The following is a 14,199-nucleotide window of genomic DNA, read 5'->3' as shown; positions in this document are numbered from 1 at the left end:
CAACGGTTGCGTACTGAATCTTTTTAGGGGCTTAGGAAAACTAGAACGGCGACGTTTTATTTCGTTTTATCCATTTTTCTGAGGGTAAGTAAACGGCGACCGTTTCATCTGACATGTTCTGGACAAGTGGACATGGATCCGGGCCGTCAGTTCTTTGGGACCCACACAAACGGAAGGCCCAGATCCCGAGCGCCACATTCTCTAGTTGTACAAAATACTCCACGAAAAGGGCACGGTCTGGAATCCGCTGAAACAACTGGTTTCTAATGGCGACTCGCTCGCTCCTCGCCGGTCTAAGACGGTAGGCTCCACATTCATCTCTTTCTGAGAAATAGCTTCTCAGTTCTGACAAACTATATCTAAACGCAGCATCAATCGTCCATTCGGAGCAACAAGTCTGTGGAGAGCCATATCCTCACACTCATCGCCGCTCGCACAGTCTGGCATCGGCAAGGACGACCTCAAGAGCGAGATTTTCAAGCTGAAATCGCCCAGGTGCAGCGCCACCGCCTTGCTTCAAGATCGGGTCGACCACGGCCACAAGCTCTCGCTCTCTGAACTTCGACGCATCTCCATACAACTTTTGAAATCCAAACGCTACCGCCACGCCCTTCAGGTCCCTGATTCTTCTTAACACCTATTTCTATAATCTTTTTGTTGTCTTTTTGTTTTTGGTGCCAATTTTCGTAATCGATCTTGATTCTTGGTTATATACAATCAATCAGGAAAACAAAAACAAATTCAACTTTTTACATTATTTGTCACTGCTAATTATAGGTTATGCTAGCAGTGTTAGGTCACTATGGTTGTTGGGTCAATATCCTTCAACGTATCCCAAAAACTGATTCTAATTATTGTTATTAGTAGGCAATTCATGGTGTAATGAATGAGATGGTTGTTGAATGATACAGATACTGACATGGATGGAAACCCAAAACGGTTTTCGAATGTCACCGGTCGATCATGCCGTCAAACTGGAATCAATCATTAGATTGCACGGTTTAAGAGAGGCAGAAGAGTATTTTAAGCGTTTACCCAATACTGCTTCACGGAAAGCTGCGTGTCTCCCTCTTCTTCATGCTTATGTCGAACAGAGGGACACTGAGAAAGCTGAGGTTCTCATGGCAAAGCTGAATGAGTTGGGGCTGCTTGTAACCCCTCATCCATTTAACGAGATGATGAAGCTGTATATGGCCACGTCTCGGTGTGAGAAAGTGCCCCTTGTCATCCAGCAAATGAAGCAAAACAATGTACTCCGAAATTTTCTGTCCTACAACATATGGATCAGTGCGTGTGGTGAGGTATTCGGCGTTGCTTCGGCAGAAATGGTTTACAAAGAAATGGTGAATGATAAGAATGTACAAGTGGGATGGAGCACCCTTTCTACTTTAGCTAATGTGTATATAAAAGCGAGACTTGTTGACAAAGCTACTTTGGTCCTTAGGAATGCAGAAAAGAAACTATCTAATTGTAACCGTCTTGGTTATTTCTTCCTCATCACGCAATATGCTTCTTTGAGTGATAAGGAGGGAATTTTGAGGCTCTGGAAGGGTAGTAAAGAAGTTGGTGGGAAAATCACGTGTGCCAATTATATGTGTGTACTTTCATGCGTGGTGAAGCTAGGCGATCTTGTGGAGGCCGAGAGAATTTTTTTGGAATGGGAATCTAGTTGCCGGAATTATGACATAAGAGTCTCCAATGTCCTTCTAGGTGCTTATGTGAGGAATGGAATGATAGACGACGCTGAATCATTACATCTCCGCACATTGGAGAGAGGCGGCTGTCCAAATTATAAGACGTGGGAGATTCTCACAGAGGGATGGGTGAAAAGCCAAAACATGGACAAAGCCATTAGTGCCCTGAGAAAAGGTTGTGTCATGTTGAAGCATTGTGATTGGAGGCCATCTCATGATATTCTAATGGCCATGGCAGAGTATTTTGAGAAGCATGGGAATTTCGAAGACGCAGATTGGTTTATCAGGTTTATCCATCAAAGAGGCCTTGTGAGTTTACCTTTGTATAAATCGTTACTTAGAATGCATCTTTGTGCTAAGAGACCAGCTTTTGACATCCTTGAGATGATGGAGAAGAGCAAAATTGAGATGGATGATGAGATCTCTGCCCTTGTTCAAGCCTTTGATGCATAAGTAAAGTCATTCTTACAGATTTAAGTCCTAATGGCTTCTTGCAAAGACCGAGAACAGATTCATATTTTTGGATTGTCTCTTTATTCATAAGCGCAGAAAAATCAATGCGTGCAGCTGATGATTTTCTAGAAGAGGAAAGCATAACATCTTATCTATGACAAGCACGGTCCTTTCTCTCAGGGAAATTGATTCTTTATTGTTTAGATGAAGTAAATATTTGATGCTGAAGCTAACCTAGAGTGTCCTGTTGTTTGTGCAACAAAATTGTGTAGATGTTGGAAGACAAATGTCACTTGGGCACTTTTCCCTCAGCGATATTATGGCAACCTAGAGGTATTAATGTTCCTGTAATCATTTTGTTAAACTACATCATTGCATTTGTGATTGCAAGAGATGCCAAATAATTTTGCAAATATTATTCATCAAATATTGGACATTGTTTACATGCATGATATGAGTAAACAGCAAATCCCTATTATTTATTGTTGTACATAATCCATTAGCAATCCTTCATACACCATATGCAGGCACCCCTCAAGCATTTGTACAGAGATATTATTTAGACTTCAATTCGATGCAGCAGTCAAATTTTTGTGAAAGCTCTTGTTTAGCTCTAGCAATTTATCTTGCGGTGGCATGCACTCTTTGATAATGGGGACCTCAAGAAATTCTTGAAACCAAGCATCGAGTAAAGGCATGGTCTCTGCATCAATCAGGTTGATGCCCACGATTTCCCCGAGTATTCGAGCCCAGCATCCAAGCCACAGCCAACAGCAATATCCGTAAAGCCTATTGTTTCGCCTCCAAAGATGTGCTTCCCCTCGAGACCACTTTCTAGAGTCTTCAAATTCTCGCGAGCTTCTTTCGCAGCTTTCTCTTGCTCTTCCCCCGTTCTGCTAAATGCAGTCATTATTGCTGGCACACACTGAATAGAGTAGATTGATTACTGTTTTAATAATGTTTTGAAACAAGAATTCAGTATTCTATGCTCTGGTTGGCTAGCTTAGGTGGAAACTGCGGGTGTTTGGCAAAAGACTTGAAAAAGGGAGTGGACCGAAACTGTAACGGATTTGATTGATGTGAGAAAAAAATATTAAATTAAAAATAAAATAAAAATTATTTTGTAGTGATTTTTTTATTTAAATAGTAATAAAAAGTTATTGATGTGATGTAAAAAGTAAGAATGTTATAATTGATTTTGAAATGAATTTTGTGGGTCTTTGGGTCCGGTCCTTTGGCCAACATGCTCTGCATGAATAGAGATCCTTATGCAGCAACTGTTAAAGAGCTTTTATAGGACCATCTCTCAAGTAGGTGGCTAAGTAGTCCAAAATTTATTTGAACAGATAGGTCTTATATGGATTCTGTTACAATTGCTCTTTTTCTTTTTTTTTCTTTTTTATCTTTTTAATAGATAAAACAAGAAATTACAACAAAGGGCTAGGCAACCCAACAATAAGCCTCAAAACGATCACATCAGTAATAGTAAACAAAAATTAAAAGGAAATGCATCAAATAAAAGACGCGGCCTTATATTTTCTTGGCACGAAGACCAAGAAATTTGGCCACCAATTAAGGTGGTTTGACAAGGTGCACCAGAGATGATGCACACAAGAAATATACAACTGCAGTAGGGAAAGAGAGCTAGGGGAGCATGGAGAACCATAATGAAGGTCGAATCAAAGCTAGTTAAAAGGGAAACCAACACGGAGTCCAGATCGATGACACCACATAACGATCTGCAACCAAACGAAAGAGCACCAAGAAAGGTGGAAAAGGCATCTAAAGCCCTGAAACTACAACAGAACATAAAAACGAATAAAATTAAAAACAATAGTATCAGTCGAAGGCGAGGTTGGGGGAGGCAGTCAGTACACAATTGAAGATCGGCGTGTGTAAGCCACTCACCAGCACATGATGACCACACGCCGGCAAGGGACGCCGTGAGATGAAAGATGGCTTCATGAGACCTACGGCAGCTGTTGAAGGTGGTAGAGCGGAAGAATAGAGGCGTCACGCGCCAAAACGCCAAAGCCGTTGGATAAGGCCTCCAAAGAGGCTGATAGAGCCTCCATAGAGGCTATTTGAGCCTCCGGAGAGGCATGAAGGGGAGGGGGGAGGAGGAGAAGGGATTTACGGGGAAAGGGGATGAGGAGCCCATGGCAGCCATTGGAGGGAGACTATGGAGGGTTTGAGGAGAAAGAACAGAGTGTTTCACTCATCCGGCAACTAATAAATTGTTGGAGATCTTAATCCATATTATAGCTATAAGCTCAAATTGTAGAAAGTGTGGATTATTTTCTAACCTTTTCATCAGCAAATTTTGCCCAGAACCGCGCTTTGGCCCTTTCATACGGATCTTGTGGAAGCAGTGGATTTTGCTTCCAAACCTCATCGATATATTCAATAATCACAAGGGACTCGGCCATGGGTTTGCCATCATGTACAAGAACAGGAATCTTTTTGTGAACAGGGTTGTACTGCAAGAGCATGGGACTTTTGTTTTGGAGATCCTCTTCTACATACTGGTACTGGATCCCTTTCAGTTTCAAAGCCCACTTAACCCTGAGGGCAGAAGGGCTTCCCCAATGCCCTAACAACTTCACAGTGTCTCCAGCCATTGTCAATAATTTCTACAAAGCAGGTGTCCAAGCTGTGTTGTGATAATTTATACATGCTTGAAGAAAAGTCTTAATTGTCCAAGTAACTCTTCTTAATGTCTTATATTCGAAAAGCTTCCATGAATTGTCCTCCGGTCTAAAGATATCTGGAAATTCAACATTGGCTTCCATAGAGTTTTTTCCAGTCTAAAGATGTCTAGAATTCAAGTAGTTGAATGAGTCAATTAAGCTAATTATGTTCTCATTTCTCGAGAGAAATGGGAATGTGGCAAGGGGTGTTTTTCCGGTTCAAGTTGCTTGATTGATAGAAGCTAGAATAAGATTATCAATCCATATGCGCTGCCATGAAGTTGAACATACTCTATACAGTGATATAACCATGCAGATCCAACTAGAGTGGCACTGGCAATCCAAGACGGTCGCAATCGTGGCAGATTTCCAAATTATTATTATTTTAGTTTTTTCTCTTTTGAAACTAAAAGAAAATATCAAATTCTCGTCCCAAGAGGATTAACACATGCACGGCGAGCCCTTTGTGATTTTGTCCTGTTTACAGAACTTTGTATCTTCTGGTGATTTAAGTTTGTCTGATGAGTTGTGTCATTTATTTGACTCATTTCCAACGGTTCTCTAGAAAACTATGTCGTCTTTGTGTTTTATTTTCTTGTAATTGCCATTTCCCTTTCCCTTTCCCCAACATTGAATAGGAAAAAAAAATGCACCAAATCACATTGAAAAGATTTGCTTTCAAATAGTTGCAGACTTCGGGAGTTCAAGTCCTGTCAAGATATGAGTATAAAATTATAAAAATTAATCATATCCCAACCAATTTAATTAAACAAATCATACCCCTCAACCTTAACCCACTAATTTCGTACTAGGTTCGTTAACCCTAAATGTACCGGGTTATGTTTGAATCGTATCAAGAAATAAGTATAAAACTATAACCATTTAATTAAACAAATTAGACCCCCAATTGTAACCCTCTAATTTCTTGTTAGATTCATATTAAATTCACGAATCGTAACAAAAATCATTAGCCCTAATCAAAACTAACTGCAAATTAGCAAAAACAAAAGTAAACGCCTCGCTCAAACCAAAATAAAGGTGAACAATATTTTCCTATTTTAATGGAACTGCATAAACTAACAAAAATCCGAGCAGTCAGAAGCAAATGATGACACTTTTTTTTATCATTTTATGTATATAAGTTAGTAAGCTTGCGGATAATTTTGTTTGGCTGTGCCCACTTCATTAGTTAGATGACGGAAAACGTTTCTCCCCTGACGGAAAATTCCATACAGCATCAGCAACTCGCAGTGCTTCCGAAGACCAAATGGCCATCATTTTTTTGTAAAAAAAATTTGTGCTTTCTTCTCTCGCTTATTTAGCAAGAAATCCACCGGACCAATATGTTAAACCTAAAATTACTGCAGAGATGACAGCGCCTGGGCAACATTTCGAGAAATTCGATCATGTATTGGCTCCTGCATGGAAAAAACATAAAAAACAAAAAAACAAAAAAACAAAACTACTTTACCATTTAGTATTTACTATACATAACAATAAGAATATTGTCATTGATTTACCTCAATCGATGGCATCTCGAATTTTGAGCTTGTTATCGTCTCATACAAGAATATATATCTGTCATTATAGGATAGTATTAGTGCTCTCAACATAAATGAATGACATATACATTCGAATACAAAAAGTTCGAAACTTGGCATACACAATCCTAGAGGGTTAATAATCTACACAAGCATTATTGGAAATAAGGCTCAATCATGAACATGATGATCAACTATATCATGATGAAGTTGAGTAGCTCTTTGACAAAGTAACATGTTCACCACCAATGAAAAGACAAGGCCTGCACACAGTGCTGCCCACACGTGCATGCAAAAACCAAGGATGAGTTGCATATTAGCAACAATCTCTTAAGGCACATGTAAATATGTAATGATAGAGTGGGCTAAAAAAACCCACACAGAAGGTTAACAGTCACCACCCGGTAAGTTTCCTTAACCGGGTATTGTCCAACTAGAAACAGCCTTGAGGAAATCCTTTAAGCAGGTGAGAAAAACAGTTTTACTTCGCTTGCTTTCTTTCCTCTGCAGATCATATATAAGGTTCTCCTCGTAAAACCTTTTACAAGTAAATTTGTGAGCAGGGTCCGGAAATTATGCCCAGTTCAAGTTATCCTCACCAGCCTACATAATTGCTTATTTTACACCACAGAATAAACAACACCATTCACATTCCAGTTACAGACAGCTGATAGCTAGGGATCGAACCAATAAAAAACTCTTAAGATCAAACATTGATCAAAGCAAATACATTAAAACCATGAGACAATATGCAGTTGATGGGGCTCCAAAATATTTCTCCAGATTTGAACAATGAAGACATTATTTGACCGAAGAAAGACAATAGAAGTGCTGTTATTAATGGCTACAATGGCATCATTCCTTTGGACATGAGCATATATGCTTGGATCATTTTGTCGTTATTTACTTAATAGAAAAGGTATATGACCTGAACCATGGTAAATAACATAAAAGACATACCGCCAAGCTAGTTCACAAACGAGGTCTTCAGGAGCATCAGGGAGGACCTGAACATTGTATCACCACGGTGAGATAAGATGCATATGCATATCCACAAACTCCAGAAGCAATATCAACAGGGGTAGATATCATGAATTACCTCATCCTCATATGGGTTGCAGTTATCTTTGAACCACAACCTCAAGAACTCCTATATAATAAACATAGTGTCGGCTTTAGTAGTTCATAAGAGACAGTTTTACTAGACTGAAACAGGCATATTGAACATGACAAATATATACATCCATTAAGCCTGACGTTAACAGACACACATAAGTACGCTACAGAGATAACTAACAAACATTACAGAACAAATAACACACCTTATCAACATTTTCAGGTTCAAGCGAATTCTGAAAGCGTTCCTCATAAGAATGGGCAATCCAATATCTGCTTGAATCAGGAGTATGCACCTAGAATTTCAAAACAAGAAATGTCATCCAATCACAATAGTATTACTTTTGTGTTAATGTGAGTGTATCTAATGAGAGAGAGAAATGAATGCTTTAAAGAAGATGATAAACCTCATCAATTAAAAGAACTGAACCATCCTGTCCCTTTCCGAATTCATATTTAGTGTCTACCAAAACCAGGCCATGTTCCAAAGCTACACGCTGCAATATTAACCAAATGATTAAGCCAGTCAACTTCGTCAGTATAAAGAAGCCCATATAGAAACCACATTGTAAGGCAAGATCCAAAAAATTAATACTAAAAGTAGCAACCGCATGACCAAGTGTTCAGTTTTGTCAGGACACAAAGATTTTACTTTTGAATTGTTAGGAAGCATAACCTTCTGCACGTCACATCAATACCATAAAGAGGGAGTAAAGTGAAAGGTTAAGGTAACAAATAATCGGAGGCTGTAAAAGTTTCTCTCAACTATCTTCTTCTGCAACTAGTACATAAGTCATTCTTCCTATTTGATTTAATCTATATCATGGTTTAATTACAATGGAAACATTAATTCTTACTTCTGTGCAACTACCAGTCATCAGCTCTTGGGTGTTTTCAGGCACAATCTGAGCTCAAGTTTCGAGGAAAGACTAGAACCACAACAAACTTACCAATAAATGATATGCCCAATTGTGCGTATTTAAAAGCAAATTCCTAAAGAAACCAATTGGGAGATGTTGATGAAAGCAAGGCGTCAATGACAATCCAAAGTTACAGGCAGAAACAAAAGCAGGGATTTGGTTGACAAATAATCTATTTCTAAATTTTGGATTTGAACGAAAAAAATAAAATGTCAGATGTGACATAATAAATGATATGCATGGCACTTTTTCCTTTCAACAAAATTGGCATTCAAACACTCATTGACACTACAAATACACTAGATACTGAATTGGAGCCTACTTGCCATAGGAAATAACAGAGCTAATCCGTTATGCTATACTTTATGGTCCTTCCATCTGGACGCATGCGCAAAAACCAGCCCAGAAAAAGGAAGGAACCATGCTAAATAGAACATATCATTCTACAAAGTTTATACTGCGATTAATGCAGTCCCAATATATGAACGATCATTTTCAATGAGCTCTTGAGTCTTGACCATAAGAAAGCTTACCAACACAAGCAAATTACCTGTCCATATTCAAATAAGCTTAGTGCTTTCCTACTTGCTTCATCATAATCAGCTTGACTCATCAGTCCACGTTTAACTATCTGTGAGGCGAAGGCATCACGTAAGTCAACTAACCAAACTGGTTAGAGAAACCAAAATTACAAAGCTAGCATTTGAACCACCACTAGCCCCTTAAATATATATTGCGTGTGCATGTATATTATATAATATAAAATAATACAAATATATATATACAAGTACAACCAGAAAACAACATCCTAAGCATTTACATAAAAAAATCCCTCATATTTCAAACATAAAAAACCCAGAGATCTGCAATCTGTATCCAAGAGCACTGCATTTGAATCACGTAAGGTCAAAGGACAAGAAAGATTACATGACAACCCACAAGTAACTAGCTAAAACAGGTCATAGTTAAATATGATTGCCAAGTAGGTTGCCTGCAATAAGAGTTCAAATATTAAATCTTAAGCATCTCTTCTAATCATTTTTGAAAATAGTGTGGCACCAAGGTCAGTAGAGCAGACCTTGCTTGAGCAGTTATTTTTTGAATGATTGAATGACATTAAGGAAACCAATAATAAATACATACTTTTTTTTTGTCAATGGAAAACATCGTTGATTATTAAGTACTAGAATGCAACCAAAGGGAGCATTTTAAATAATATTAGTGAAGCTTTGGAGGAGAGAGATGTGATACCAAGGTCGTAACATTGAAGATATACCAGAAAAATAGACATAATATCAAAAACCACCAATGATTAGCCATAATTTTTTTATTTTTTTTTATAAGTATTTAGTAACAGAGATTTAGTAACAGTGAGCCATTGAAATATCAAGCTCACTGTGTCGCAAGACCTGTAAGAAGTTTTATATATGCCCTTGAAACAAAATGACCACAAGAATAATTTAGCCATAAAAATATTTTGATTGCATAGATATGCTTTCCACCTGTTTTTCACTTCCAACAGGTGTAAGAATCCTAATTCATTAATTTTATGAACAGAATGACATCAGAAAACAGTTCACTATAACTGTTTTTTGCACAAATCTCAAGCTTTTGAGTTTAGACTTTCAAATTTTACTTTGTACATCTGTCTAACAGCAGATAGCTCTTTCTTTCTTTCACTCTGTCTTTCTTCCTTTCCCTTTCAAAACTAGGGTAGTTTGTAACTAGAAAATTAGTTAAAGCAGAAACAGTAGAGACAAATAATATTAAAGAGATCAAACCTCATCTGGAGTCACAGGGACATCATGATCTGCAGCCTTAGTTGTTGGTGTGAGTATGCTGGCAGGAAGCTTTTGGTTTTTTACCAAGCCTTATAACATGTTCAGAGACCATCAGATGGGTGGGGTACAATAAGATAAAAAGGATAGCAATATACAAATTCAAATCTCACCATCTGAGAGGACATTGCCACAGTAATTTCGCACACCATTCTTGTAGACTGTCCATAATGATGTGTCTGTACTTCCAGTTACATAACCTCTAACTACAAATTAGCAACATACTCGGTGTCAATTGAAGAGTTGATGGACTAACAAACAAATGGAAAAGGATGGCTACAAGAAACCTGATCTTCGAAGGTAAGAAAGTTTTTTCTTCTAATCATGGGTGCCTACACTTACCATGCACCCATGATTAGAAGAGAAATTAAAAAAATAAAAATAAAAGAAAGAGCCAATCAACTAGCCAGAAGATCAATTTTAAAGGACAGTTTTCTGAAAGTAGACCACTTGACATTAGATTGAATTCTTAGAAGCTCATTATGACTGTTACAGGCCATAATTTTATGCTTACTATTATTTACACGCATAGAAATCAATATGCGTGTAATAACTCACCAACAAATTCAACAGGAAAAACCGAACATTTCTTTGCAATTGTAACATTTTTATCTGGGGACGCCACGACCGCATTCGAAGTTATATGTCGGGTTCTGTCAAACCACCATAAACTCGTCTCGTTAAGAACCTGAAAAATGAAAAATATCTTACTAATTCATTTGCTAACACAACTTTCTTTTGCCGTGGTTATTCCAACTAAAACCAGCAAATAAAAATCTCATAAAAATAAATAAATAAATAAATGAGAGAGAGAGAGAGAGAGAGAGAGAAATAATCGAAAGAAAAAGACCTGGCCCTTGAAGGGAATAGAAGCAAGAATTCTGTCAAAAGCACTTTGCCGATCAGTCGTGACAAGAACAAGGTAATCGCCGCTGTCATAAATATCTCTAACCTGTTAAAAAAAAAAAAAAAAACAGTGCAGTAAGTTATTTTCTCACCCAATGCACAATAAAGTATTGGTCTTTGCCTCGGATAGGCTTTACCTTGCCCCTGATTTTGGATTTGAGGCCAGGGACTGTGAGGTGGAGGTTGGTTTCCGAGAGACAATGGGACAGAGAGCTTTTGATTGGGTCCAAAAGTTCGTCTTTGCGACTGCTATTGATCAGGGTGTCCAATGAAAGTCGTGGCTGGTCTTGGTTTTGGCTTTGGCTCGACATAACTGAGGCAGAAATAGCCATGAACTTCTTCGATTGAGGTCTTGTTTTGAAGGAAGAGATCGAAGAGAGAGAGGGGTTGGTGAATTGGATTCTGGGTTTGAGGGTTTTGGGAGGGTTTAGGCTTGGCATACACTGAGCCATTTTCTCACTGTGTCCGTGCCTTCGTGGGCCTTGCCGGCTCCTTCGGTTTTGCGGCGCTGGGGAGGAAGGGGATTTCAGAACTGAGCGCTTTGAAGCTCTAGCTTTGGTGGCATTAATGGATTCGTCGAAGGGAGTGAGGTGCGCAAGATAGCGTCGCGTTTCAGAGATTGGGGGAAGGTCGGCGCTATAAGTGGAAACAAAAAAAAAAAAAAAATTAAAATCAATTTGGAAATTAGAAATAGAGAATAACGACCGTTTTGACTAGGCCTTTTTCGCCCGACACGATTCGCGCGGCGAGAGTATGAGACTGAGAGACGTGAGAGGAATTAACGAAACGTTTCGAGTTAGGACATAGAAGTACTAAGAGCATTTTAAATGGAGAAGTCAATTTTTTATAAAAAACGATTTTTTAAAACGCACTTTTTATGCAAAATGACTTCTTCCATTGTGAATGCTAAGAGCCAAATGTTACTTTTATCTGAAATAGCTCTTCAAATATTTAAAAAAACCCTTATATTGGATTAGCCAAAAAAAAAAAAAAAGTAAAATAGATATTTGATTGGAATAACTAAAAAAAAATGCTAAATGTAGCCGTACATTTTAAGGGAGCCATTTTATTTTTTATTGTTTCTCTCACTTATTTTCTCTTTTTCCCAAATATTTTCATACTTTTTCTCTCGCATGTTCTCTTTTTTCCAAAACTTTTCTCACTTTTAATAATATTTAAATGATATAGATAAAAATATAGCTAATCGGATGTAGAAGACCTTTAAAAATTCATTAGCTAAACTAGATAAAATGAGTTTTAATAAGTCATTTTGCAGACAAATTTGGCCTCTCCATTGTGAATGCGTTTTTATTGTTTCTCTCACATATAATAATAAAATCATATAAGTGAGGACAAAGTTATTCTCCAAACTGGGTTTGAGGAACTAATCGATAAAAGTGACATGTATCATTTTTTTTAATAACATGTGAGATGCATATAAGTTTTTAATAAAATTTATTTCAACTTTGTCTCTACTATTAAAAAGCCATGTGTATCTCACATGTTCAAATGACACATGTCCTTTTATAGATTAGGTTAAAGGAAATTCTTTAAACTCAGTTTTAAATAAAACTTTGTCCTATAAGTTATATGTTAAAAATAATGTTGTATATCATATAAACATTTTACAAATATTTTAATAGCACTTAAATCAGCCATTGTTTACAAAAAAAAAAAAAAAAATCAAATTTACATTTCATCTTGTCACATCAACTTTGTATGATGGTTTTGAATATTTGTGCAGTATAAAGCCTTACTCATATGTCAATTATAACCCAAATTATTTAATTAAATTTGTCAAATTATTCAACTTTAGCCCACTAATTTTATTTTGAGTTTGTATCCGGTTTGCGAGTTGCATAAAAAATTGTTATCCCAAATGTCGTATGTCGGGGTTGTCTCAAAGGCATGAATATAAAATTATATAGACCAACATTAACTTAATCAATTTAATTAACACGTGTAAGATTACTCAATTTTAACTCACTAATTTAGTGTTGGATTCGTATAAAGTTCACGGGTCAACCCTAAGACATAGGAGATCTCATTATTAAATTAGGAAAAAATAAAAGTATTAAAAATAAAAGGAATGTTATTTAATAGACTGTTGTATAACATAATGTGTAGCAGTATAAATTAGTTATTTGATAATTTTTTAAAAACGAAATAAATTGTTGATTTTCACTGTTAAATCATTCTAATTATATGATAGGGATATAATCATAAATCTTTGGTTATTAAACCTAATATATGATAGTAGTAATAATGGACTACTAAATTACTAATGGCCTCTCAGATTGAAAGGATGAATAACAATTTTATTTAAGCAAAATACAGGGTGAATAAGAGCATAATAGTAGTTATTTGTCTATTTACTTCTTAATGGTCATCATTCGTATTGATTAGAAAGAAATGGTTAAATTAATTTTCTTGCACATTTGTTGTCCATCTCCATATAAGAGATACACAAATTTATCATTAAATTTGCCGGATCCACATTTGAGTTATACAAATTCAGTGGTAATTTATTTTTTTTTTTTAAGATGAACAAAAAAAATTTGTAAAAAAATGACACAAAATACGTCTTTCTATAAAAATGAAAAAGGTTGATTATTATAAAATTTTGTTTTGGAGATTACAACATTCTTGAAATAGTTGTTGTAAGTCATGATTACATTTAGGACAGAGTTTTCCTCTCGGGATGGAAGAATTTCCTCGAATTCAATATATAAAAATGACATGTATTATTTGAACACGTGTCATTTAAACATTTAAGATGAACATACTTTTTTAATAGTAAAGATAAAGTTGAAATAATTTTTTTTTTTTTTTTTTTTTTTTTTTTTTAAATCGCAACTTTCATTCCTTTCATAAAGATGAAACAAAGAATCTAGAACCCAACAAGTTCTAAACAATATGAGCGTGGTGCTCTAAAGTCACAATAGAGATAATAGCAGGTGGGATCTCATCTACCCATATATGCTCTTCGACACTCTGGAGTCCCAGCCTTGCGAGCCCATGCGCAGCTTGATTTGCAAATC

The 14,199-nt window shown here is 36.6% G+C and overlaps 2 protein-coding genes and 1 pseudogene across 4 annotated transcripts; 1 reads left to right on the top strand and 2 right to left on the bottom strand.

Moving 5' to 3' along the window:
- The first annotated feature begins 211 nt into the window (after positions 1-211).
- On the top strand, positions 212-2,765 carry LOC132190408 (Tetratricopeptide repeat (TPR)-like superfamily protein). 2 transcript variants are annotated; one of them, XR_009441130.2, is made up of 4 exons: positions 212-301; positions 370-616; positions 912-2,480; positions 2,675-2,765. XR_009441130.2 is itself a non-coding variant. In XM_059605387.2 (3 exons), exons 1-3 carry the CDS (start codon positions 267-269, stop codon positions 2,145-2,147), a joined length of 1,518 nt encoding a protein of 505 aa, XP_059461370.2. In that variant the 5' UTR covers positions 212-266; the 3' UTR covers positions 2,148-2,596. The 2 variants fall into 2 exon arrangements, 1 of the variants encoding a protein (XP_059461370.2); XM_059605387.2 differs by lacking the exon at positions 2,675-2,765 and having other exon boundaries at positions 912-2,596.
- LOC132191026 (glutathione transferase GST 23-like) lies at positions 2,675-4,947 on the bottom strand (annotated as a pseudogene). The gene is made up of 2 exons (XR_015909063.1): positions 4,454-4,947; positions 2,675-3,072 (listed from the first exon to the last, which is right to left on the bottom strand). The product of XR_015909063.1 is annotated as a glutathione transferase GST 23-like (transcript).
- Positions 4,948-5,840: 893 nt separating this feature from the next.
- PUR7 (purin 7) lies at positions 5,841-11,813 on the bottom strand. Its single transcript, XM_059604354.2, has 12 exons — positions 11,296-11,813; positions 11,103-11,204; positions 10,811-10,940; positions 10,366-10,458; positions 10,196-10,284; positions 8,965-9,045; positions 7,902-7,991; positions 7,701-7,790; positions 7,478-7,528; positions 7,339-7,385; positions 6,358-6,415; positions 5,841-6,255 (listed from the first exon to the last, which is right to left on the bottom strand). The coding sequence occupies exons 1-12, from the start codon at positions 11,608-11,610 to the stop codon at positions 6,196-6,198; spliced, it is 1,206 nt and encodes a 401-aa protein (XP_059460337.1). The 5' UTR covers positions 11,611-11,813; the 3' UTR covers positions 5,841-6,195.
- Positions 11,814-14,199: the final 2,386 nt, after the last annotated feature.

The sequence above is a fragment of the Corylus avellana genome, chromosome 9 (assembly GCF_965113065.1).
Source record: "Corylus avellana chromosome 9, dhCorAvel1.hap1.2, whole genome shotgun sequence".
NCBI classification, from domain to species: Eukaryota; Viridiplantae; Streptophyta; class Magnoliopsida; order Fagales; family Betulaceae; genus Corylus; species Corylus avellana.
Note: the sequence above shows the minus strand (reverse complement) of the source record. Positions and strands in the feature narration are given on the sequence as shown.